The 24,281-nt window shown below is 39.4% G+C and overlaps 1 protein-coding gene across 4 annotated transcripts; it reads left to right on the top strand.

The window, feature by feature from the left end:
* Nucleotides 1-254: 254 nt before the first annotated feature.
* Nucleotides 255-23,239, top strand: spag9a (sperm associated antigen 9a). 4 transcript variants are annotated; one of them, XM_058049477.1, is made up of 31 exons: nucleotides 255-753; nucleotides 3,315-3,435; nucleotides 4,523-4,593; nucleotides 4,664-4,752; nucleotides 5,500-5,650; nucleotides 7,410-7,496; nucleotides 8,863-8,998; nucleotides 9,082-9,175; nucleotides 9,251-9,372; nucleotides 10,931-10,945; nucleotides 11,158-11,215; nucleotides 12,270-12,422; nucleotides 12,520-12,571; nucleotides 12,641-12,771; nucleotides 13,893-13,949; nucleotides 15,371-15,535; nucleotides 15,762-15,891; nucleotides 15,970-16,059; nucleotides 17,011-17,127; nucleotides 17,225-17,399; nucleotides 17,649-17,864; nucleotides 17,923-18,127; nucleotides 18,186-18,290; nucleotides 19,046-19,126; nucleotides 19,199-19,266; nucleotides 19,347-19,495; nucleotides 19,576-19,747; nucleotides 19,819-19,932; nucleotides 21,439-21,615; nucleotides 21,725-21,862; nucleotides 22,338-23,239. In XM_058049477.1, the coding sequence occupies exons 1-31, from the start codon at nucleotides 454-456 to the stop codon at nucleotides 22,454-22,456; spliced, it is 3,858 nt and encodes a 1,285-aa protein (XP_057905460.1). In that variant the 5' UTR covers nucleotides 255-453; the 3' UTR covers nucleotides 22,457-23,239. The 4 variants fall into 4 exon arrangements, with proteins under 4 accessions (XP_057905460.1, XP_057905461.1, XP_057905462.1 ...); XM_058049478.1 differs by lacking the exon at nucleotides 10,931-10,945 and adding an exon at nucleotides 10,543-10,554; XM_058049479.1 differs by lacking the exon at nucleotides 10,931-10,945.
* Nucleotides 23,240-24,281: the final 1,042 nt, after the last annotated feature.

Genomic DNA, 24,281 nt, shown 5'->3' with positions numbered 1-24,281 from the left:
TCAGTGACACTCTGGAAATGGTAGCTGCAGTGAGACCGTTGCTCATTTACGTACGTTGAATGGACTATCCCAATATATTTGCCTTGTGTGATAACGCTGAGTTCAAAATACTACGTTTAAAAGACTTAAAATTATGTTAATTAAAATTAGATATTCGAAAATATAAATTTGTGTGGAGGTGATATGATTTATTCCAAGCGATGATAAGACGTCTGTGCTCATTTAGTCTGCGGAAACACGAATCTTTTATGAGTCCCTGAAGGCATCATGGAACAACAGGGAAAAAAAAGAGGAAGCGCTCCACGTCGTCTCCTCCTGCATCTTAGCGGTCCGGTCCGGTCCGGTCGCGTAATGGTCTCGGTGTGTCCACTCATTCCGAAAAGCGGATAACAGTGTCCATAGTGGCGGGGAAACGGGACTAGGAACATCGTTTTTACACGGAAAGGACAAACAATGGAGCTGGAAGACGGAGTAGTGTACCAGGACGACCCGGGGACATCAGCGATGATGTCTGAGCGGGTGTCGGGCCTGGCTAACTCCATTTACCGCGAGTTCGAACGGCTTATCGGCAAGTACGACGAGGACGTGGTGAAGGAGCTCATGCCGCTGGTGGTGGCCGTCTTGGAAAACCTGGACTCGGTGTTCGCGGAGAACCAGGAGCACGAAGTGGAGCTGGAGCTCCTTAAGGAGGACAACGAGCAGCTCATCACCCAGTACGAGCGGGAGAAAGCACTACGGAAGCACGCAGAGGAGGTCAGACTAACGTAGCCGCTACTATATTATCCTTTTTATTGTTTCTATAATGTCCCTTTTACCATGCTAGCATTTGTTAGCCGCTTGTATTAACTTGCACTTGACCGGGCAGATGTAAACAAAACCCGTATCATGCTAGCATGACAATGCTAACCACTTCTTATCTAGCAACCATTACGGCTAGCTACCTGTCCTGCCAGTGCACCTGTTAACGCATCATTAGACCGTGAATGCACCACGTCACAACTGACAAGTGTGACTCAGCATTTTGGGCAGGGTCTCCCAAACCACCAAAAGAAAGGGATGTCAAGATCTTGTGTCACGAGATCTCGCGATAATTAATCATTTTAGTTATCTTCATTCAAAACATGAGAACCAAGTTTCCCAACTCAAACACACCACGCCAAAAATGTTGACAATAATAATAATAATAATAAACATTTAAAAATGCACCTGATTTTTGACTGTATGGTTCTTAAATTTAATGTTAAAATCTTGTCTAGGCTCCTTCTCGTGAGTTGGGTGTCTTGTGATAGATCTATTTTATTTATTTTTTTATTTTTTTAAATAACTTTTTTTTTAAATCCATTTTGGAAGTACAGTAAGCCCTCGTTTATCACTGTTAATTGGTAAGTGAATTTTGAAGAAGGATTCATTATTAAATCGAATATTTTTGCATTTCAGACATATAAAATCTGTTTCCAATATTCTAAATACAGTTTTGCACATGGTTAGAGCCCTCTAGCCATGAAATAACAACCCTACAATCACTTTTATATTTGTATTACCCAATATAGTGAGAGAAAATAAGACGTATGAGGTATAGATAAGACGAAAAAGTGAATGTGCCCCCCCTTAGTGACGAGTTTAGTGTCTGTCTCATCGAACACTGACACCTCGTGGCCAATGTGGAATACAGCACCGTACCGAACCCTAGCAGTTTGTAGCAATAATGGATCAGGTTGGACGGCCACGCTGTGCGTGCAAAAGAGGCTCATGCATCCCAGAATACAAACAGGAAGTGACTTTGTATTCTTCCTCTAACAGGAAGAAACCTTGGACAATACCAAGATTGAATTATGGGAGTGTAAAGGTGACTACAAGGGGTGTTATTTCTGTAGTAAAATATTGTATGCATAAATAAGGAATCCTTGGCGGAATGTCGTGCTGATTGGTCATCCCAAGAAATGACATATTTCTTTATTTTTCTCGAGCTGCTCCACTACCTCTGAAAATGGCCGCTTTACTCTCCAGGCTGCTTGTTGTTTACATTGGCTTTGTAGTCTCGGTTTCATGTCGTGAAGCCTATGTGAGCATTTCCCTCCAATGTGTGAAGATGTTTGCTACTTTGACACGACAAGCAATGTGATGAAGGAGACTCGAACCGTCTGTCACCGCTTATTCCCTGACTCGGGGGGGCTTTTGGTCCGGAGGAGCAGTGACACTGAATAAATGTGACAGCAATACCAGTGTGAAAATACTAGTAAGACACAAGGATATTACTTCCAGGTCATGTGATTGTTTGACAGGAAGTATGCATTTCTCTTTTAAACTTGTAGTGTGATGCCATACTGTGTGTGCGTTCTTCTTCACTTCCTCTTTTTTCGATGCACCTGCGAGTTGATCATTGCACTTTGGACACAGGTTGCTGACTGACTTGTTTTTGCTGACATCTTGGCCTGACTACGGAAACGGAATTGTGTACACACCCTGCCCCCAGTAATCTGTCATTTATTGCGGTTAATCGGTTCCAGACATTATTTGAATATTTGTGTGGACAGAGCATTAAAAAAAAACTGTTAACGACGTTCTAAATTATTTTTTAAAACCCTCTAGAGCTCTGTATACATGAAATAACACCCCTAAAGTCACCTTTACATTGTTATTACCCAATATAGTGGACATAATAAGAGGAAATAAAATAAAATAAGACTCAAACGTTAGCAATGGGATATTTCCTTCTTTTTTAGTACTTCCTGTGGTGATTATTGTTTCATGAATGTAGTGTAGAATACTACATATCATCACAACGTCTTTGAATTCAACTTCTGACTGCCTCATATTTGTATTTTACTTAATTTAGCCATGTTTTCCTTAAAAATGCTCCTTATACTCGAAAAATGTGATTAATGAATTCATATATTCTGTGTGTATTTTGCCCGCCAAGCAATAAATGTATTTATAAATGAGTTCCAATTTATGGTGAATGAGAGGGACAGGGAAAAATCACATATTTTTGGAGAGGAAAATACATCTCCTGAATTTAACATTATTAGAGCCCTCTAGACATGAAATAACACCCCTATAGTCACCTTTACATTGCTATTACCCAATATAGCAGACATAATAAGAGGAAATAAATTAAAATAAGACTCCAACGTTAGCATTGGGATATTTCCTTCTTTTTTTTCAGTACTTCCTGTGGTGATTTTATTCATGAATGTAGTGTAGAATACTACATATCATCGCAATGTCTTTGAATGACTGCCTTATATTTGTATTTTACTTAATTTAGCCATGTTTTCCTGTGTGTGTGTGTGTGTGTGTGTGTGTGAGAGTAGAAGTTCATTGAGTTTGAGGACACTCATGAACAAGACAAGAAGGACCTGCAGAACCATGTGGACAGAATGGAGTCCCACTCCAGGCAGCTGGAACTCAAGATCAAGAACTACGCTGACCAGAGTAAGCACCCTCACACTTTATGTCATATTATTATTTATATACTGTAGATGGCGATAGACATAAATATTATTTCTCTCATGGCCTTGTATGCTTGGATTTTATACACGTATGCTGACTCTACATTCGCTCAGACACCATCTTTGTTGTACATTTTAGGGAGGGAGTGTAATTGGATTACAGGATTTATGTTATTCCCATCCTTGTAATGCGCCACCTCATCACCGCCTCGCTTGTCGCTGGCTGAAAGAATATTTTAAAGTGTGGAACGTATGCTACTCATACAGTTTACCGCAACGGTCAGAAGGAGTTACTAAAGTAGTAGACCAGGGGTGTCCAAAATGGGGCCCGGGGGCCATTTCCGGCCTGTACCTGTTTTTTATTTGCCTTTTTTCACAAGAAAACATTCATTCAATTTCTACTGCTTATCCTCACAAGGGTCACGGGGGTTCTGGAGCCTATCCCAGCTGTCTTCGGGCGAGAGGCGGGGTACACCCTGGACCAGCCAATCACAGGGCACATATAGACAAACAACCATTCACATTCATACCTATGGACAATTTGGAGTCGCCAATTAACCTAGCATGCATGTTGTTGGAGTAATTTTACTTTATTTTAGTTTTATTGTGTGCGAGATTCATTGTTGTTCGCCCCCCCCTCATTCATTTTCTACGGCTTATCTTCACAAGGGTCATGGGTATGCTGGAGCCTATCCCAGTTGTCTTCAGGCGAGAGGCGGGACTGGTGGCCAGCCAATCACAGGGCACATATAGACAAACAACCATTCACACTCACATTCATACCTATGGACAATTTTGAGTCGCTAATTAACCTAGCATGTTTTTGGAATGTGGGAGGAAACCGGAGTACCCGGAGAAGACCCACGCATGCACGGGGAGAACATGCAAACTCCACACAGAGATGGCCGAGGGTGGAATTGAACTCAGGTCTCCTAGCAGTGAGGTCCACAAAAATTGGCAAGCGAATAGCACAAGCGTGAGGCGCATTCACGGATTCATTTCCCAGGCAAAGACCTGCCACATGCCTGGTTGGGAATCAGACACATATCCTGACAATGTTCTTTGTTCAGTCGGCAGGTTAGAAGAGCGCGAGATGGACCTGAAGAAGGAATACAACTCCCTCCATCAGCGCCACACAGAGGTGAGTGACTGAGGAAAGCAGACAGGAAGACACTGATCTTAAATGGCTCGTTTCCTCCAAACTTTTCCAGATGATCCATAATTATATGGAGCACGTGGAGCGCATCAAAATGCAGCAGGCGAGTGAGACGTCTGAGCCGAGCAACGTCGCCCGAGTACGGTAAGTATTCGCTTTTATGTTTGCTTATTGGCCTTTTATTTTGAAAAACGGTACGGTAATCCCTTGTTTTTATTTGTTAATATTTTTGAAGTCGGAGCATAGAGAACCTGTTAGTGACCTTTTAAATACATTTTAACGTTATTAGAGCCCTCTAGACATCAAATAACACCCCTATAGTCACCTTTACACTCCTATTACCTAATATAGTCGACATAACAAGAAAAAATGAGACCTGTTTCGCTAGGAAATGAAGTTATGGCTGTGTTAGGGATTATTGCGCCTTTTTTGAGATCATTCAAACCTGCAATAAACACCTGTTGTTCCGTCGATCAAATCTGGTGCTTGTGTGTCTCATGTCGAGGGATTACTGAATTTCTTTTGTCTCCTTTCTGCGTTTGCAGGCGAGCTCGTCCTCTTTCATTGGGTATCTTTCGGAGCATAGAGAACCTGTTAGTGACCTTCTAAATACAGTTTGTTAACATTATTAGAGCCCTCTGGACATGAAATAACACCCCTATAGTCACCTTTACACTCCTATTATCTAATATAGTCAACATAATAAGAAAATATGAGACAAGGAAATTGCTAGGAAATGAAGTTATCGCTGCGTTAGGGATTATTGCGCCTTTTGTGAGATCATTCAAACCTGCAATAAACGTCTGTTGTTCCGTGGATCAAGTCTGGTGCTTGTGTGTCTCATGGCGAGGGATTACTGAATTTCTTTTCGTCTCCTTTCCGCGTTTGCAGGCGAGACCGCCCTCTTTCATTGGGCATCTTTCCAACATCCGCCGGGGCGTCTCTACTGGTTCCAGACACCCAGACCCGTGCGGAGACGCCAAGCACAGAAGGCTGGAGGTTCAACGACACAACACAACCTCGCTCCAACTCAAGCCTCCAGGTGGGTGACGCTCACGGATATTGTGTACTTTACCAGTCAAACGTTTGGAGTCATTTTCTCATTTACCCAAGATGCAATAATATACAAAATCCTCCATCTTGAGGAGTTTTGGCGTCGGTTCACCTAAAAACAGAGACCCTTTGATATCACATGTCTCCGACAGAGCCCTCATTATTTGAACACATCCTCCATTAAAACGCTCATTAATATGCAAAGCAGCCTCACAAGTTCATGAAATGAATCACCGTGTTGTGCAAATGTCACTTTCAGGTTTGGAAGCTGTCCTAAAAATATATTTTTTATCCCCCTGCTGCTTTTGTTTTTTTTTTTTTTTTTCATAAGAACTGGGACGTTCGCTCTGTTGCAGTGCATGATGGGAGTTCTGCCTCTGTTTGGCTCACAGGAGCGTGCTAGCTGAGAAGTAATTGGCCCTTATGTAATCAGCGCTGCTGGACGCTCATTGTTGCGCCTTGGCCTTTTCAACTCCAGCTTTGATATGCAGACAGGGCGAAGACACTTACATTTCTTTATGTACAGTATCCCCTTTATTTCACAGCATCAACATAACAAAGGCCACATTTTGTTATAATGCAGGCCATATTTAATTTTATAGTATTTTTTTCATTCATTCATTTTCTACCGCTTATCCTCACCAGGGTTGTGGGGGTGCTGGAGACTATCCTAGCTGTCTTCGGGCTAGAGGCGGGGTACACCCTGGACTGGTGGCCAGCCAATCACAGGGCACATATAGACAAACAACCATTCACACTCACATTCATACCTATGGACAATTTGGAGTCGCCAATTAACCTAGCATGCATGTTGTTGGAATAATTTGACTTTATTTTAGTTTTATTGTGTGCAAGACACATTTTTGTACTTTGTATGGAAAATGTTAAAATAGAATTATTCCTGTTTTGTCCCCCCCCCCCCCATCCTCACGAGGGTCGCGGGGGTGCTGGAGCCTATCCCAGCTGTCTTCGGACGGGGTACACTCTGGACTGGTGGCCAGCCAATCACAGGGCACATTTAGACAAACAACCATTCACACTCACATTCATACCTATGGACAATTTGGAGTCGCCAATTAACTTAGTATGCATGTTGTTGGAATAATTTTACTTTATTTTATTTTTATTGTGTGCAAGAACATGCAAACTCCACACAGAGATGCCCGAGGGTGGAATCGAACTCTGGTGCAGCCCCAGTAATTTTTTTCTCAAGAAAAACAAGGTGCTGAGAGGGGAAAAGCATATTTAAGATATATCAAGATAGTGATGGACTGTCATGGCGCCGCCTCTAACAACATTAAAGTCACAAATGAAGAAGCCAAAACCAGAGGGAGGGGGCCATGTTTACACCAACAAGGACGTAAACTAAAGCTACATATGCTGAAATAACTCACTTTTTTAAGTGCATGGATTAAACCAAAATATAAGAGTACCTGATATGACGCCCTGATGCATCCCAGTGTCTATAAAGGTATCAAACATACACATTTTAATGCCAAAACTTCATTTTTTTAGATTCACAAATTAGTCTAAAAAACATATATGTGTATTTAGTTAGTCGGGGGATGACGCAGCAGCTATAATCTCCAAGCTAGACATGCTACATGTTACATTGATGGTCTTGCTAGCGTTCAAAGCTAGCTCACCTTCGCTCTGTGGGAAGGTGCCACTTGCTTTCAGGGTGTTTGCATTTCTGCTGAAAGCTGCTGAATGAGCTTCAATCTTACTCTCCCCACCCCCCCAAGCAGCAGGACTTTGCCTACCCCCCAAAGGAAAGGGAGGGTAAGAGTGTGCAGGACTCTACTTGGGGGAGTTCACTGGCTGACGACTGCAAGGTAGTTGGATGAATGAATATGGGTTGGTGGATAGCGTAGACTCGCCCGCACTTCTTTTTAGGCAACACTTTGATGTGTGTGTGTGTGTGTGTGGTTTTAGATGTCATTGACATGCTTTTGATTGCACCCCATGCAACCATGATGTGTGTGAGGGAAATTGGAGTTTGAATATATGCAAAAATATCAATCAGTCAAAAACAGTGTGGTTGCATTCGGGTGCTGTTTTTTGTTTTGTTTGCATGTTAGAATGTGTGTCGCTTCCTTTTTTGCAGACTCCATCACTAGCATTAGATGTATTGGCTGTGTTTTGTTTGTCATGTGCGCTGCAGGTGCGCCTTTCATCGTTTGTGTTGTGCGGTGACGGCGCAAAGCTTCTTGTCGTCTGTGATGTTTAGTGTTGAGTGTATACCCACACACGTTGTGTTTCTTTACGTTTCTCCCTCAATTTAATGGTCTCCAGTTTCAGAGAAAGTGATTCATGTTGTTAATCTTAAGTCCACAACCACATGCTGTAATCCAAGCACTCCAGCTGGACGCGGTTTCGCACTCGTGATCTGGTTAAAAACCCTGTAACTTAGCAACTTGTGCTCCGCCATACAAGCTGGGGATAAACCCCATGGGGCATCCCTATGTGAAGAATGGAAATAAGTATATTTTTTATTTTTTTCTAAGTCGTAATTTCACAAAAATATGGTTTTATTAAGGTTTTACTAAGGTTTAAAATGTTAATTTTACAAGAATAAAATATGTGAAAAATTTATATAATTTTTAGTGGCTTAGAATATATGAAAAAATGTTTTTTTAAGTCATAATATTATGAAAAACAATACAAAATAAAGTTGCGTTTTTTTGAAAATTAGGTTGGGAAAAAAGTTATAATGTTCCGAGAACATGGTCAAAATATCATGGGGATAAAGTCAAACCGACGAGAAGAAAATCTACAGGAAATAAGTTAAAATAGTTGGGGAAAAAATTGCAGAAATGGAAAAAAAACAGCTGTAATTTTACAAACAAAAAATCTGAATATAAGAGAAAAAAAGTGTTAATTTTACAAGAATAAAATCATATTATGAGGAAAATTTATGTAACTTAGTAGCATAGAATATATGAAAAAATGTTGTTTAAGTCATAATATTATGAAAGTCTAACACTGCTCTGCTGCATGGAAAACATCTTAACGACCATCTAAATATGGGTTTTAACATTATTAGAGCCCTGTAGTCATGAAATAACACCCCTATAGTCACCTTTACACTCCTTTAACTTGTCTTTTCCATTGTTTGGTGTGTTTCCGTCCATATTGAAGTGCCAAGTCTGCCTTTTTGACCATTCACTATTTGGAATTTGACCTACATTTGTATTCCAGGATGAGATGTCTGACTTCACCGGCTCTCAGTCGGCCACTCCGATGTCCACGACAGCTTCGGATGTGGAGCGGGAGGACGGCACCAGTAAGAGCACGGAGGTGCAAGCTGCTCCAGGGACCAGGTCCATATCCGTTGGTAAGACACACGTATGCAGTTGTTTCCTGTTTGTTTTATCTCCGAATATACATTCGTCATCTTATATATCATGCTATCTTTAGGTCTACCTGATAACGAGGACAGCTCAGACGTGCAGGACATCATCGAGTCCACCCCTGAGCTGGACATGGATCTGACTGGCTACAAGGGATGCAGGTAGTATCAAAACCAAAGCCATAATGACATATATTTAAGTAAGGTGTCACCAAACAGCGAAAAAATTTGTCCCAGCACCCCCACCAAAGGCATTGAGAACATGGCGTTTGACCGCAACACAGACTCTCTGTTTGCGGAGCTGTCTTCTGCAGGGACAGGTCTCATCGGGGACGTGGACGAAGGTGCCGACCTGCTGGGTGAGTTCCAGCTCGATGCTTGTTGCTGCATTTGAGTACACTGATTTTTTATTTTCTTAATATTATGACTTTATTCTCATAATAGTTTTACTTTATTCCTTAATAAATTATATTATATTGCCCAACCTAATTTTCCAAAAAACACAACTTTATTTTTAATTGTTTTTCATAATATTATGACATTTTTTAATAATAATATTATAATAAATAATAATAATATTATGACAAAACATTTTTTCATATATTCTATGCTACTAAAAATGACATAAATTTTCCTTATAATATGTTTTTATTCTTGTAAAATTAACACTTTGTCTCTCTTATATTCTGAGTTTGTTTGTAAAATTACAGCAGTTTTTTTTCAATTTCTGCTATTTTTTCCCCAAACTATTTTAACTTAATTCCTGTAGATTTTCTGACTTAAAATGTTTTTTTTTCATATATTCTATGCTACTAAAAATGAAATAAATTTTCTTTATAATATGATTATATTCTTGTAAAATTAACACTTTTTTCTCTTATATTCTGAGTTTGTTTGTAAAATAAGAGCAAATTTTGCTATTTTTTTCCCCAAACTATTTTAACTTAATTCCTGTAGATTTTCTTCTTGTAGGTTTGACTTTATGCCCAAGATATTTCAACCATGTTCTCGGAATATTATAATTTTTTCCCCAACCTAATTACAACATTAGTGTTTTGTAATATTACCACTTAAAATCATATTATTATTATTTTCATTTTTGTTTTATTTATTTAAATTTTTTGTTATTGTGAAATTATTACTTTTTCACGTTAGAAAAAATAAAAAAAAATACTTCTTTCCATTCTTACCAGACTTTTTTTTTTTTTTAGTTTTTGTTAAATTCTATTTAAAACCACTTTGGACACCTCTGTTTTAGCCGATATGTCTGATGGTATGAACTGCAAGTTGTATTTGACTTTGTTTGACTGAAATACGAAGCAAGGCGGATCTTAATGAAGCGTTCAGGAGAGCTGGCCAAGTATTTCCATGTTATCACAGACTCCAGTGAGTTTTAAATGCACATCGCCACCTGCTGTTTGCTACGGGTTTCCCACCACTGCGTCGTTAACCATCTGCCCGTTTTGTAACGTCACCTCTCTTCTCCCTCCACCATGTCTCATCTCCCTGCTTTTTGTCCATAATCCCAGTGGAGTACTCCGGTGTGTATAACCTCCATACCTTTCCCATAAGAAACCATTCTTTTCTTATGTCTCCTTTAATTTTAATGTCACTTTCTGCATATGCACCATAGCGGTAGTCCTGCGCATTATTCCGTACAAGCTAATTTTTTTATTGAAGCCGATCTGACGTTGAGTCCCATGCATGGAGGATGTTGTTTGGTTACCAACCTGCCTGACTTATATAGTATTTCCAATTTCAAGACCCTGCAGCATTTATTGCTAATAGCTCAACGTCAACACTTGGCTCTTCATTTCAATCATTCCGCTGTCTTAAACAATCTGCATTTCTTTTTTTTCTCTCTCTCTCTCTCCTCCTTATTCCTCCCGCCTGGCTGGGGTTGCATGGTTTTCTCAGACCTTAGTTTGATTGGTAAGACCCCACCCGCTCTATCCATCCGTTTGCCTGCCTGTTTGCCATTTGTAGTCTAGTGACATTTTCCAGTAACCTAATACTATCATTTATTATTAAGCTAGTTTTTCTTCATATCTCATATAGTACTAAAGTACTAGTAGTATTACTGTCAAATTGTATAAAAGTTATAAAATTCATTCTTTCATGTTCTGTTTTCATTTTCTTCTCAGGTATGGGCCGGGAAGTGGAAAATCTCATTCAGGAGAACTCGCAACTGCTTGAGACAAAGTAAGTTCTTCATAAATACATCAGGACAAGGATTCATAGGAACAAAAAAATAATGCATTTTCTGCAGATTGAAAGCGATGATTTAGGTTTCAATAATGTGTAGTGGATGTCAAACTTTCCCTACCCACGCTTTTGGTAGTAAATATTAAATCATAATACACGCTTAATATATTGCTAGTGTCCAGGAAGAAGCAGCTACCGTTCAATTTCCACTTTTTTCTTGAAAAAAGGACGCTAAAAGTGTGTGTGTGTGTGTGTGTGTTAGGCATTGGAGGATTTTAGAAAAGGCACAGCAGCTTGTGGAAAAAACATATTTTCTTTCAAAAGTCCTATTATGTAAAAGTATAATTTTTTTATTATTATTATGAAAAAAATATTATTTAAAAAATAATAAAATATATAAAAAATATTGTTTTTGCTGGGCGGTGGAAAAAAGCTTGTGGAAAAAAAACATTTTCTTTTAAAAGTCCTATTATGTAAAAGTATAAAAAATGTGATGATTATTATGAAAAAAATATTATTAAAAAAATATTAAAATATACATAAAATATTGTTTTTGCTGAGCGGTGGAAAAAACCTTGTGGGAAAAAAACATTTTCTTTTAAAAGTTCTATTATGTAAAAGTATACAAAATGTGATTATTATTATGAAAAAAAATATATTTAAAAAATATTGTTTTTGCTGGGCAGTATCAGAGGTACAGCAGCTTGAGAAAAATAAGACAATTTTTTCTCAAACTTGCTTTGACGTAAAAATATTTTTAGAAAATATAAGTCATAATTAATTATGTATTTTTATTATATATAATTCATATATAATATTACCATAATAATAATAAATCAAAATATATATATTTTAAAGTAGATGATGTAAAAATATTTTTAAATTATTATAAAAAGTATATATATATATACTATAACAAAACATAAAAATATTAATTTTGTACAGTGGATGAGCACAATGGAGTCTACAAAATATGGTACATAAAATGTCTGGGAGGCATCAGCGTTTGCATGGGTTTATAACAGTACTGTGCTGAATGGCTCGTCTGTAGGAATGCCCTGAACGTGGTGAATAAAGACTTGATACTGAAAGTGGATGAGCTGACCTGTGAGAAGGAGATGCTGCAGGGAGAGCTGGAGGCCGTGCTGCAGGCCAAGACCAAGCTGGAGGACAAAAACCGCGATTTGGAGGAGGAACTGAAAAAGTATGCGTATGATTTTAAACCTTTTTGACACCTGAAGCAGATCTAGTCAGACTGTTACTCCTTGTACGTCCAAATTCTTCATGATGTTTTCCTCCAGAGTACGGGTCGAGATGGATGAGGTGCTACATAAAACAAAAGAAGAAGAAGATGTGAGTTTGCGTGGATGAACTGCAGCACAGTAAATTGTCTCTAAATACTATTTCTATCTCCCCTCACAGAGCGACGTACCCACGGCCCAAAGGAAACGCTTCACACGAGTGGAAATGGCTCGAGTGTTGATGGAAAGGAACCAGTACAAAGAGAGACTGATGGAACTACAGGAAGCCGTGCGGTGGACAGAGATGATCCGGTAGGTAAATGAGGAGCTTGGAAGGTCAAAACAAAGTCCCTTATTTTTGTGGACGACCTTTTAGCTGTATTTATGATAACACATTTGCGCCAAAGCCAGATTGTGAATAATTGCGGCCACTAGGTGTCGCCAAAAAAAACAATTGCATATAACTTAAAGGCAACACCTTTTAAAGATTTATTAATTTTCTACCGCTTATTCTCATGAGGATGCTGGAGCCTATCCCAGCTGTTTTCAGGCGAGAGGCTGGGGTACACCCTGGACTGGTGGCCAGCCAATCACAGGGCACATATAGACAAACAACCATTCACACTCACATTCATACCTATGGACAATTTGGAGTCGCTAATTAACCTAGCATGCATGTTGTTGGAATAATTTTACTTTATTTTAGTTTTATTGTGTGCGAGACACATTTTTTGTACTTTGTATGGAAAATGTTGTAATAGAATTATTCCTGTTTTGTCGCCCCCCCCCACCCAAGTGCACATTCATTTAGTTAGCCAATTTAGTTCATTTAGACAATTTGGAGTCGCTAATTAACCTAGCATGATTTTGGAATGTGGGAGGAAACCGGAAAAAACCCATGCATGCATGGTTAGAACATGCAGACCCCACACAGAAATGGCAAAGGGTGGAATCGAACTTGGGTGTCCTATCTGTGAGTCCAACATGCTAACCACTCGACCACCGTGCAGCCACCTTTAAAGATTCATTCATTCATTTTCTACCGCTTATCCTCACAAGGGTCACAGGGGTGCTGGAGCCTATCCCAGCTGTCTTTGGGCGAGAGGCGGGGTACACCCTGGACTGGTGGCCAGCCAATCACAGGGCACATATAGACAAACAACCATTCACACTCACATTCATACCTATGGACAATTTGGAGTCGTCAATTAACCTAGCATGATTTTGGAATGTGGGAGGAAGTCGGAAAAAACCCATGCATGCACGGGGAGAACATGCAGACTCCACACAGAGATGGCAAAGGGTGGAATCGAACCTGGGTGTCCTATCTTTGAGGCCGACATGCTAACCACTCGCCATCATACAGCCATGTTTAAATATGTGCTTTATATTTGATGCTGTAATACTGTACTACTGTCTGTTGTTTTATTCAGGGCCTCAAGAGAGAATCCAGCTCTAACAGAGAAAAAGAAATCCAGCATCTGGCAGTTGTGAGTCCGTTTGATTTATTATTATATTTTAAAAAGCAGCCTTTATTTTTGTTAGGCTTTTTTTCCCCCTGTACAATTACCGGAATACATTTTTCTCTCATCTTCTTTGGGATGTGCTGTTGAACTGGCAGCATTAGGTAAAAAAAAAAAAAGTGGTTCAGTAAGTCATCCCCGATCCAAACCCTGCGGTATTCCTCGCCTTCCTTGTCACATACGACCGCTCCTCTTACAAAGGCACCCAACTTTGACGCGCCCTCATCCATTGTGTTGTCTCGTTTTTTGCAAGTGCATCAGTTTTGTCATCACAAACTCAACTCAAACATTGTTTTCTTTTCCTTGGGGTTCTCCTCTTTTCCCGCCTGCTGTTTTTCCATATTGGTGTTTTCCTTCTGTGTCTGTTTTAAGGAGACAACTTTAAAAACATTAAGTATGTACAAATATATTTTCTACCACATATTTGCTTTTTCTCCTGCCATACTTTGAGTTATACTGTACAAAATATTATCTTACTATATGCAGTTTATGACCTAAAACCCAAATATGGCGGTACATTGATTCAACAGCTTGTTGTTAGTCAAGAAAATTGTTCATATTTTTTGTTTAAATAAAGCATTTACAAGCATAAATATTACAACATCAAGTAAAACACAAATACAAGGCATTGATGTAGTATTCTACACTGGTCTATAGCCTACAGGAAGTACGGTACAGAACAGGAAGTAAAAAAAAAACAACCACAAGGTATTCTGGTGTGAGTCTATATTATGTCTTATATGTCTTATTTTATCTTATTACTTCTACTCTATTGGGTAATAGGAGTATAAAAGGTAACTATAGGGGTGTTATTTCAGGTTTGAGGGCTTTAATAATGTTACAAAGTACATTTAGAAGATTGTTAACAGGTTTTTATGCACTGATTATGAAAATATTTGGTCTATAAAAAAAGGACTTATACTTCACTTATCACAGTCGTGGGTAATAGGAGTGTAAAAGGTGACTATAGGGGTGTTATTTCAGGTCTTGAGGGCTCTAATAATGTTTCAAAGTACATTTTAGAAGGTTGTTAACAGGTTTTTTTATGCTTTGATTATGAAAATTTTTGGTCTATAAAAAAAAGGACTTATACTTCACTTATCACAGTCGGATAACCAAGGGATCTACTGTCATCTGGTGGAGTTTTCAAAGAACCACGGCCGTTAATTCCAATTAGTGTTGCAAAGCGCGGACATTGAGCATAATTACACGATCCCAGTAGATACTGGTATTGTTGATGTTGCCCCACACTCCCAGCATGCTTTTGCGTGGTTGCACAGTAGATGTCAATGTCGGGTGATCCTTGGTTGTCTTGGCTGGTGGGTGACGCCTTGTCCCTTGCTTTCCTCCCCCATTTTCCACTCTTCACTCTCGGTGGCTGCCTGCAGCTTCAGCAGACTCTTTAGCTCCTCCTCCAGCACCCCTGCCATCAAGAAGATGGACTCTCAGTCCAACGTGAAATACAACACACCGGGCAGCCTGGTGAAACGAAGCAGCACATTCTCTCAGTTCCCAACGGAGAAGTCCAAAACCTTTGACTTCCTCAATGAAGAGTAAGGAAAGCATTCCAGTCAACTTTGTACTTTCTGTACAGTTTCTTTGTGCATGTCTGTCAAGGATCTAAGTCCAGTATATTATCATAATATTATAATTTTGTTGCATTTAACTAGAAAAGTTGTCTTTAATTGTTAAATTATATTTTTAGAAAGTGCCACAGGCCAATAAAACAACAGCCGCTTGCTATCTAAGAAATAACGACATATTAATATCATCACGTAGCAAAGACCAGTGCAGTTCACCATCTCGCAAGGAGCAGAAGCGAGCCCAGTACAGACAGGTCAAAGCTCACATGCAGAAGGACGATGGAAGAGTCACCGCGCACGGATGGAGTCTGCCCAGCAAGTACAAGGTGGGCTGAAAGGGAAGTCAATGGGAAGGGGCGGAGTCACATTCAGAATTGCATTGAAGTGTCTTTATATGGCCACAGGGGACAAACGGCGGGCAAACGGAGAACAAAATGAACCTACCCGTGCCCGTATATTTGAGACCTTTGGAACAGAAAGATGCTTCCATGAAGGTAATGTGTTATAGTATATAAACGTATAATAGTGTGTGTGTGGGGGGGGGCGTCCACACACACAGTTCCACACACAGTTCCACACACAGTTCCACACACAGTTCCACATGTCCAAAAGGAGTAGGAAGAAGCAAAGCTTATTAAATCCTACCCCTCCATCTGGTACTTTTATAATCAGTGACTGTTACATTTGTTCACTTCCTGCTTTCCTAATATAGTTTAAGTTTTTTTTGTTTTAATTTAATTTAACAAATTATTATTATTTAAAATATATATATTTTTTGTCCTGCTTTCCTAATATAATTTTGATTTTTTTTTTTTGTCACGTACCGGAGTACGAGGTGATATGATCATACAATGACATCATGGGTACCATAGTATCTGGTACTTTTACAATCAGTAACTGTTACATTTGTTCACTTCCTGCTTTCCTAATATAATTTTAATTTTATTTTTTTTATTTTATTAAAAATTAATACTTTAATTTTAATTAACTAATTAAATTTAAATTAAAAATCAAAAAATAAATTTAATTAATTAAATTTTATTAATTTTTATAGATTTTTTTTTTGTCACGTACCGAAGTACGAGGTGATATGACCATACAATGACATCATGGGTACCATAGTATCTGGTACTTTTACAATCAGTAACTGTTACATTTGTTCACTTCCTGTTTTCCTAATATAATTTTAATTTTATTTATTTTTATTTTATTAAAAATTAATACTTTAATTTTAATTAACTAATTAAATTTAAATTAAAAATCAAAAATTAAATTTAATTAATTAAATTTTATTAATTTTTATAGATTTTTTTTTTGTCACGTACCGAAGTACGAGGTGATATGACCATACAATTACATAATGGGTACCATAGTAACTGTCAATATAGTGATATATATATATATATATACATATATATATATGATATCCTTTCAACATTTTCCAGCTGTGGTGTGCTGCCGGGGTCAACCTTTCCGGGGGCAGGACGTCACCCCCGTTTGAGCTCCCAAAGCAGATGAAGGGATCTCAGAGTAGCCTGGACCATTTGGAGCAAGAAAACAAGGTCAGAACCAGGATTATTTAGGGATTAACTGGTTCCAGCCTCGTTTGCGTAGGTGGAATAAATTCCTTAAACAAGTTTTTTTTTGTTTAAATCACAGAATCAAGACAAGGAGGAGCTGATTGTTCAGGATGAAATGTCTAGCCGGGTGTGGGTGTGCACCAGCACCCACTCCTCCACCAAGGTGTTAGTGGTGGATGCTGCTCAGCCGTCAGACCTGATTGACAGCTTCTACGCTTGCAACACCCACATCGTCTGCATCGCCAGCGTGCCAGGTAGATGTTTGAGGCTTTACTGACAATTTTGTTATCCATCCAATAATACCAAGTAGATACAGGACCAGTTTTGCTGATAACGTTGCATTTTACTTGTGTGCTAAATGCTAATTCTTCTCTTCTTTTGCTTTACATTCACGGTAGCTTAGCAGTTAGCGTGTCTTCTCTGTCTTCTCCTGCTTTCCCATGATTGCTGTGTTGCCTACTTAGCTAGTCCTCCTTTCAGTCAACGCCAAGCTTTATTTTCAGGTGTGTCGGAGTCAGATTACCCGGCAGGCGAAGAAGTACCTCAAGACGCGGACGCAATCCAGGGTGATGTGGTGTCCCTGGCCGGTAGCGTGGCCAGCGTGGGGTCAACGGGCAGCGACAGCACCTTGGCGGCTGAGGGGACCACCGCCATACCTCAGACGGCCAGCGTAGGAATCCTTGACCAGCCGGCGGAGCACAGCGCCATCTCCAGTTCAGGTATGTTCAAATGGTCATTTGAAATGTTCATCATTTAAATCATTTAATTTGTTTTTAGCTGAGCTGTCAAGGCAGACCAGCCCAGCTGAGGTTCCCACTGCGGAAGAAGCAACGGAAGCAACAGAGGCGAATGCCGGCGTAAGTGACGAGGGAGACGAGGACCAGGAGGTGGATCAAACCCAGCCCGGAATCTACACAGAGCATGTTTTCACTGACCCATTGGGGGTAGGACCCACTGGGGCATCTCCTGCCAACAACCAAAGGTAATTCTTATCATCAACCTGCAAATATTATATTTTACATCTGCGCTCTGTTATGCAGTGACTCTGCGGCATCCCTGCCAGACGACTCGGACCCTTCAGTTCTGGAGGTCAAGAGGATGAGCAGTGCCCTCCCCACCATGTGGCTGGGAGCCCAGAATGGATGGTGAGTGGCACATCACATCCACAGGAAGTGAACGTAGGGTTTTAGCTTGGGGTGGGTTACAGACCAATTAGCTTAATTTAGCATACGCTAAATTATTATATATTATTATTATTATTATTATTATTATTAAATTATTCTTAAATTATTATTATTAATAAATTATTCTTAAATTATTATTAAATCATTTTTTCTTAATATATTTTTGAAAAACTGTGAATGAATCAAGGAGACCAGGGTTCATAGGCGTGGTCATCATGTCTCTACTTGTCACATTTGCTTTGTTTGTTTCGTGCTGGGCTGCACGGTAGACGAGTGGTTAGCGCACAGGCCTCACAGCTAGGAGACCCGAGTTCAATTCCACGCTCGGCTATCTCTGTGTGGAGTTTGCACGCTCTCCCCATGCATGAGAGGGTTTACTCCGCGGACTTCGGTTTCCTCCCACATTCCAAAAATATGCAAGACTAATTGGCGACATTCTCCCCGTGCATGGGAGGGTTTACTCCGGGAACTCCGGTTTCCTCCAACATGCCAAAAACATGCTAGGTTGATTGGCGACTGAATGTGAGTGTGAATGAATCTAGAAGACCAGGGTTCGATTCCACCCTCGGGTATCTCTGTGCGGAGTTTGCATGTTCTCCCTGTGCATGCGTGGGTTTTCTCCAGGTACTCCGGTTTCCTCCCACATTCCAAAAACATGCTAAAGCGGTAGAAAATGAATGAATCTGATCTTTCTCGTCTTTCATGTCCTCCTAAAGTCTGTATGTGCATTCGTCGGTGGCGCGGTGGAGGAAGTGTCTTCATGCCATCAAGCTTAAAGACTCCATCCTCGGCATAGTGTGAGTACAAAGCTGCTCAAGCAAAGAGGATACACAAACACACACTGATTGTCAAATATATATTCGATACAGACACGTGAAAGGCAGAGTCCTGGTCGCGCTGGCCGATGGGACTTTGGCAATTTTCCACAGAGGTGTTGGTGAGTCATGTGATTTCTGATCAACTGATGATGGTTATGGAGTATAAAAAAACAGTTCATATGTTGCATTTCCTATTCAGAGGGGCAGTGGGACCTTACAAATTACCACCTGCTCGACTTGGGACGGCCCCACCACTCCATCCGCTGCATGAGCGTGGTCCACGACAAGGTGTGGTGCGGCTACAGGAACAAGATCTACGTCATCCAGCCCAAAGCCATGAGGATAGAGGTGAAGCTACGCTAACCGGCGACGACACCCTCACATATTTTAGTCAGCAATATAATAATTCACACGTCACGTCCGAGTAGAAGTCGTTCGACGCACACCCACGCAAGGAGAGCCAGGTCCGCCAGCTGGCCTGGGTTGGAGACGGTATCTGGGTGTCCATCAGACTGGATTCAACGCTTAGATTGTTTCACGCTCACACCTACCAGCACCTCCAGGATGTGGACATTGAGCCTTACGTCAGCAAGATGCTCGGTACGAGCTGATGTCTCGTCTTAACTGCTAACGTAGAAAAAAAAACAATAACTTTAATATGTTTTTTACAGGTACGGGGAAGCTTGGCTTCTCTTTTGTGAGAATCACCGCTCTTGTGGTGTCCTGCAGTCGACTCTGGGTGGGGACCGGAAATGGCGTCATCATTTCTATTCCGTTGTCTGAAGGTAACACATTGTACCTCTCCATGGAACCAAAACCCCAAACACCTAAAATGCTGGAAAAACCTGATTTAGACAATAGCTGTTAAGTCATTTTGAAACACTTATATGCTAGGACTACGTTAAAAAGTCAAATTAAATTAAATTAAATTAAATTAAATTAAATTAAATTAAATTAAATTAAATTAAATTAAATTAAATTAAATTAAATTAAATTAAATTAAATTAAATTAAATTAAATTAAATTAAATTAAATTAAATTAAATTAAATTAAATTAAATTATGTATTAATTTTATTTATGTATTACATTTATGTATTTTATTTATGTATTACATTTATGTATTTTATTTATGTATTACATTTATGTATTACATTTATGTATTTTATTTATGTATTTTATTTATGTATTTTATTTATGTATTACATTTATTTATTACATTTATTTATTACATTTATTTATTACATTTATTTTAATTAAACTAAACTAAACTAAACCTAAACAAACTAACAAAACCTTGAGCTATATTAGGAAAGGAGGAAGTGAACAAATGTAACAGTTACTGATTGTAAAAGTACCAAAAACTAAAGTAAAAACTAAACTAAACTAAATTAAACTAAAAAAAAACCTTCAACTATATTAGGAAAGCAGGAAGTGAACAAATGTAACAGTTACTGATTGTAATAGTACCAGATGGAGGGGTAGGATTTAATAAGCTTTGCTTCTTCCTACTCCTTTTGGACATGTGGAACTGTGAACTGATTATGCGATGCATTCAATTGTAATCTGATGCATGTTCAAATGAAATAAAACCGTTACCATTTTCAGTGAATAGTAAATCTATACTGGTATACTATATCTATACTGGCTCTACGCTGACTACTCTGAAGTATATCCAGGTTTAATTTCTGTAGTCTTGTGCCTTGAGAAGAGAAGATATATTCTAATGAAATTAATCTAATGAAACAGACATCCTGTGCAGGGCTGCTCTAAATGCTACACCTGTCACTCCTGAGGCTCCTTGAATAAAAGATGATGGGTTGCCATGGATACAGGAGCTTGCAGCCGCTGTCTGTTCAACCATCAAAATCTCCATCCTCTGGAGTTTGGTCTCAAAACATTCATTAGTTCATTTTCTACCGCTTTTTCCTCACGAGGGTCGCGGAGGGTGTTGGAGCCTATCCCAGCTGTCTTCGGGCGAGAGGCGGGGGTACACCCTTGACTGGTCGCCAGCCAATCACAGGGCACATGTAGACAAACAACCATTCACACTCACATTCATACCTATGGACAATTTGGAGTCGCCAATTAACCTAGCATGCATGTTGTTGGAATAATTTTACTTTATTTTAGTTTTATTGTGTGCGAGACACATTTTTGTACTTTTTATGGAAAATGTTGTAATGGAATTATTCCTGCTAATTTGTTGATACCACCAAAGAAGACCAACTCCATCAAGAATGATGGCCATCCATAGTTTATTGTTTTTTACAAACTTCCTGTCATCCTACAGCCAACAAGACGTCAGGAAATGCACCAAATAGGCCCGGCGGCGCCGTGCGGGTTTACAGCGACGACGGAGCAGACGGCGTCCTGCCGGCGAGCTTTGTGCCGTACTGCTCCATGGCCCACGCCCAGCTCTGTTTCCACGGTCATCGAGATGCTGTCAAGTTTTTTGTCACCGTGCCAGGTGAGCGGTCAGGAGATGAGAGCGCTAAAAATAGACTCCAGTTTAACTGTAACTTTTAACTGGAAAACACCCTTATCAAGATCATAACGTATCATCGCTCATATCTCAGGTCAGGCAATGCCGCCTCCAGGGACGGCCGATTCAGGCTCTGATGACCCCGCGTCGGAATCCTCGGACACGGGCTCCTCGGAGCCCAAAACGTACCTGGTGATGAGTGGAGGGGAGGGCTACATTGACTTCAGAATGGGTGAGTACAATAACGACTGCAGGCGTGTTTTTATGTCCATAATAGAGCGGAATTGAACTTACGGAGGGATGAAAAGCAGCTTGGAAAAAGTTCAATATGTGAGTTGCCTCTGTGCTGGCATTTAAAGGTACAGTAACAGATTTTCAAGGATAGCATAGGATTGAAGTGTCTCCAAACTTTTGACTGGGAGTATGTAGGCTATAATATATAATTGAAAAATTGTATAATATTAGATATTTAACATTTTAACTCATGACTTTTTATGAATATTATAGTATAGTAATAAAATCTGAGGTATCTTTATGTTGTCTAAGCAAGAAATGCTAACCAATGCACCAATCCAAGGCCGATAATGACGCGTGCAGACATCTCACTCTGACCGTTAAAACTAGACCATCACACCACCTCATGAATCCCGCCCCTCGACGTCCCCGAGAAGTGGACTTTTTGTCTCACTCGCCGTCTGACCCATCAGGTGACGAAAGCGGAGAGCTGGACGCCGTGTCCGAACCGACGTCCGGCCAGCAGTCGCCGCCAACCAAGGCCGAGCGGAGCCATCTTATCGTGTGGCAGGTGGCCACCTCAGTCGATTGAAGCATTGCCGGCACGCGGACCGCCATTTTAGCCCTACCACCACCATCCCTGGCCCGCATGCGTGACTTTGTTTTTTTTTAAATATTCCTTTATTCATTCACTACTTTGTAAAAAAAAAAAAACATTATTTTATAATTAGCATTTTTGTACAGTATATATGTTTGCGTCCAAGGAGTTGGAGACACGAGGCTGAGTAGGACATTTTAAAGACGCCATTTCAGGCTGGAGGACACTTGAGGCATTCCTGCAGACGTGGAACAACAAAAAGGGAGACGCAAGTCGTTGACTTTATCTAAGGTATTATTTCATATTATACATAGGACTTTAACGTTTCCATAACATGGTGTCACAGCTCAGGTGTGTGTGTGTGTGTGTGTGTGTGTATGTTGTCACATTTCCACCAAGTAGTACATCTCAGGTCATTGCAAGATGTGTTGTGACAATTGGGTACCGTAATACCATTTGGGCATCCTCTACGACTTTTTAACCAAACTGTACTGCTTGTTTTTTACCATTCAGGCAGACGTTTGGCCACCCCTGACAAGGTCCATCATTTTCATAAATAAATCAGTGGATGTTTAGGTATATTTCATTTTCATATTTCACAGAAATTATGGACACAGTAATAATTCCCAAATGGTTTATTGAAGCGGTTCCCAAACTTTACAAACTCGGGACCCAGTTGAAAATCGAAAAAAATGTAATAATAATAATTATTATTAATAATACTATTCATTCATTCATTCATTCATTCATTCATTTTCTACTGCTTTTCCTCACAAGGGTTGATAATAATAATTTAATATTATTAATAATAATAATATATTTATATTATAATTAATTAATAATTATTAATAATATTATATTTATATTACATATTATAATTAATTAATAATTATTAATAACAATTAGTATTAATGTTGATAATTATAATTTAATATTATAATAATTATAATAATTAATATTATTGTTAATAATTAATTAATTAATTATAATTAATAATTATTAATGAAAAAAGTTAAGTGCTCTGAAAATGCAGCATTTCACCTTAGTATCGTTATGTATGTATGTATGAATAATAATAACTTAATTATATATATATTATTAATAATAATATTAATATAATAATAATTAGTATTAATATTATTAATAATAATTATAATTAATGAATTAATAATAAAAAAGTTAAGTGCTCTGAGAATGCAGCATTTCACCTATGTATTGTTTATAATAATTATTATTATTATTCGTTTTCTACCGCTTATCCTCACAAGGGTCGCAGGGGTGCTGGAGCCTATCCCAGCTGTCTTCGGTGCGAGAGGCGGGGTACACCCTGGACTGGTGGCCAGCCAATCACAGGGCACATATAGACAAACAACCATTCACACTCACATTCATACCTATGGACAATTTGGAGTCGCTAATTAACCTAGCATGTGTTTGGAATGTGGGAGGAAACCGGAGTACCCGGAGAAAACCCACGCATGCACGGGGAGAACATGCAAACTCCACACAGAGATGGCCGAGGGTGGAATTGAACCCTGGTCTTCTGGCTGTGAGGTCTGCGTGCTAACCACACGACCGGCTGGTTTTCTCTTTGACTCTCCTGTGTCAGGGGTGCCCAAATGTCTGCATACCACTGTATCTACCAATAATATATATATATTATATAGTTAGGGTCATATATACCCAACATATCATTGAAACTATGGGCGGGCGTCATAATTGTTGGTTCCATTGGGAGTAAACTCAATCTCAGACTATATATAAAAATACAGCAATTACACTAATCCCTTGCCATTTCACGGTTTCACTCTCATCGCAG

The sequence above is a fragment of the Doryrhamphus excisus genome, chromosome 15 (genome assembly GCF_030265055.1).
Source record: "Doryrhamphus excisus isolate RoL2022-K1 chromosome 15, RoL_Dexc_1.0, whole genome shotgun sequence".
In the NCBI taxonomy this organism is placed as follows: domain Eukaryota; kingdom Metazoa; phylum Chordata; class Actinopteri; order Syngnathiformes; family Syngnathidae; genus Doryrhamphus; species Doryrhamphus excisus.
Note: the sequence above shows the minus strand (reverse complement) of the source record. Positions and strands in the feature narration are given on the sequence as shown.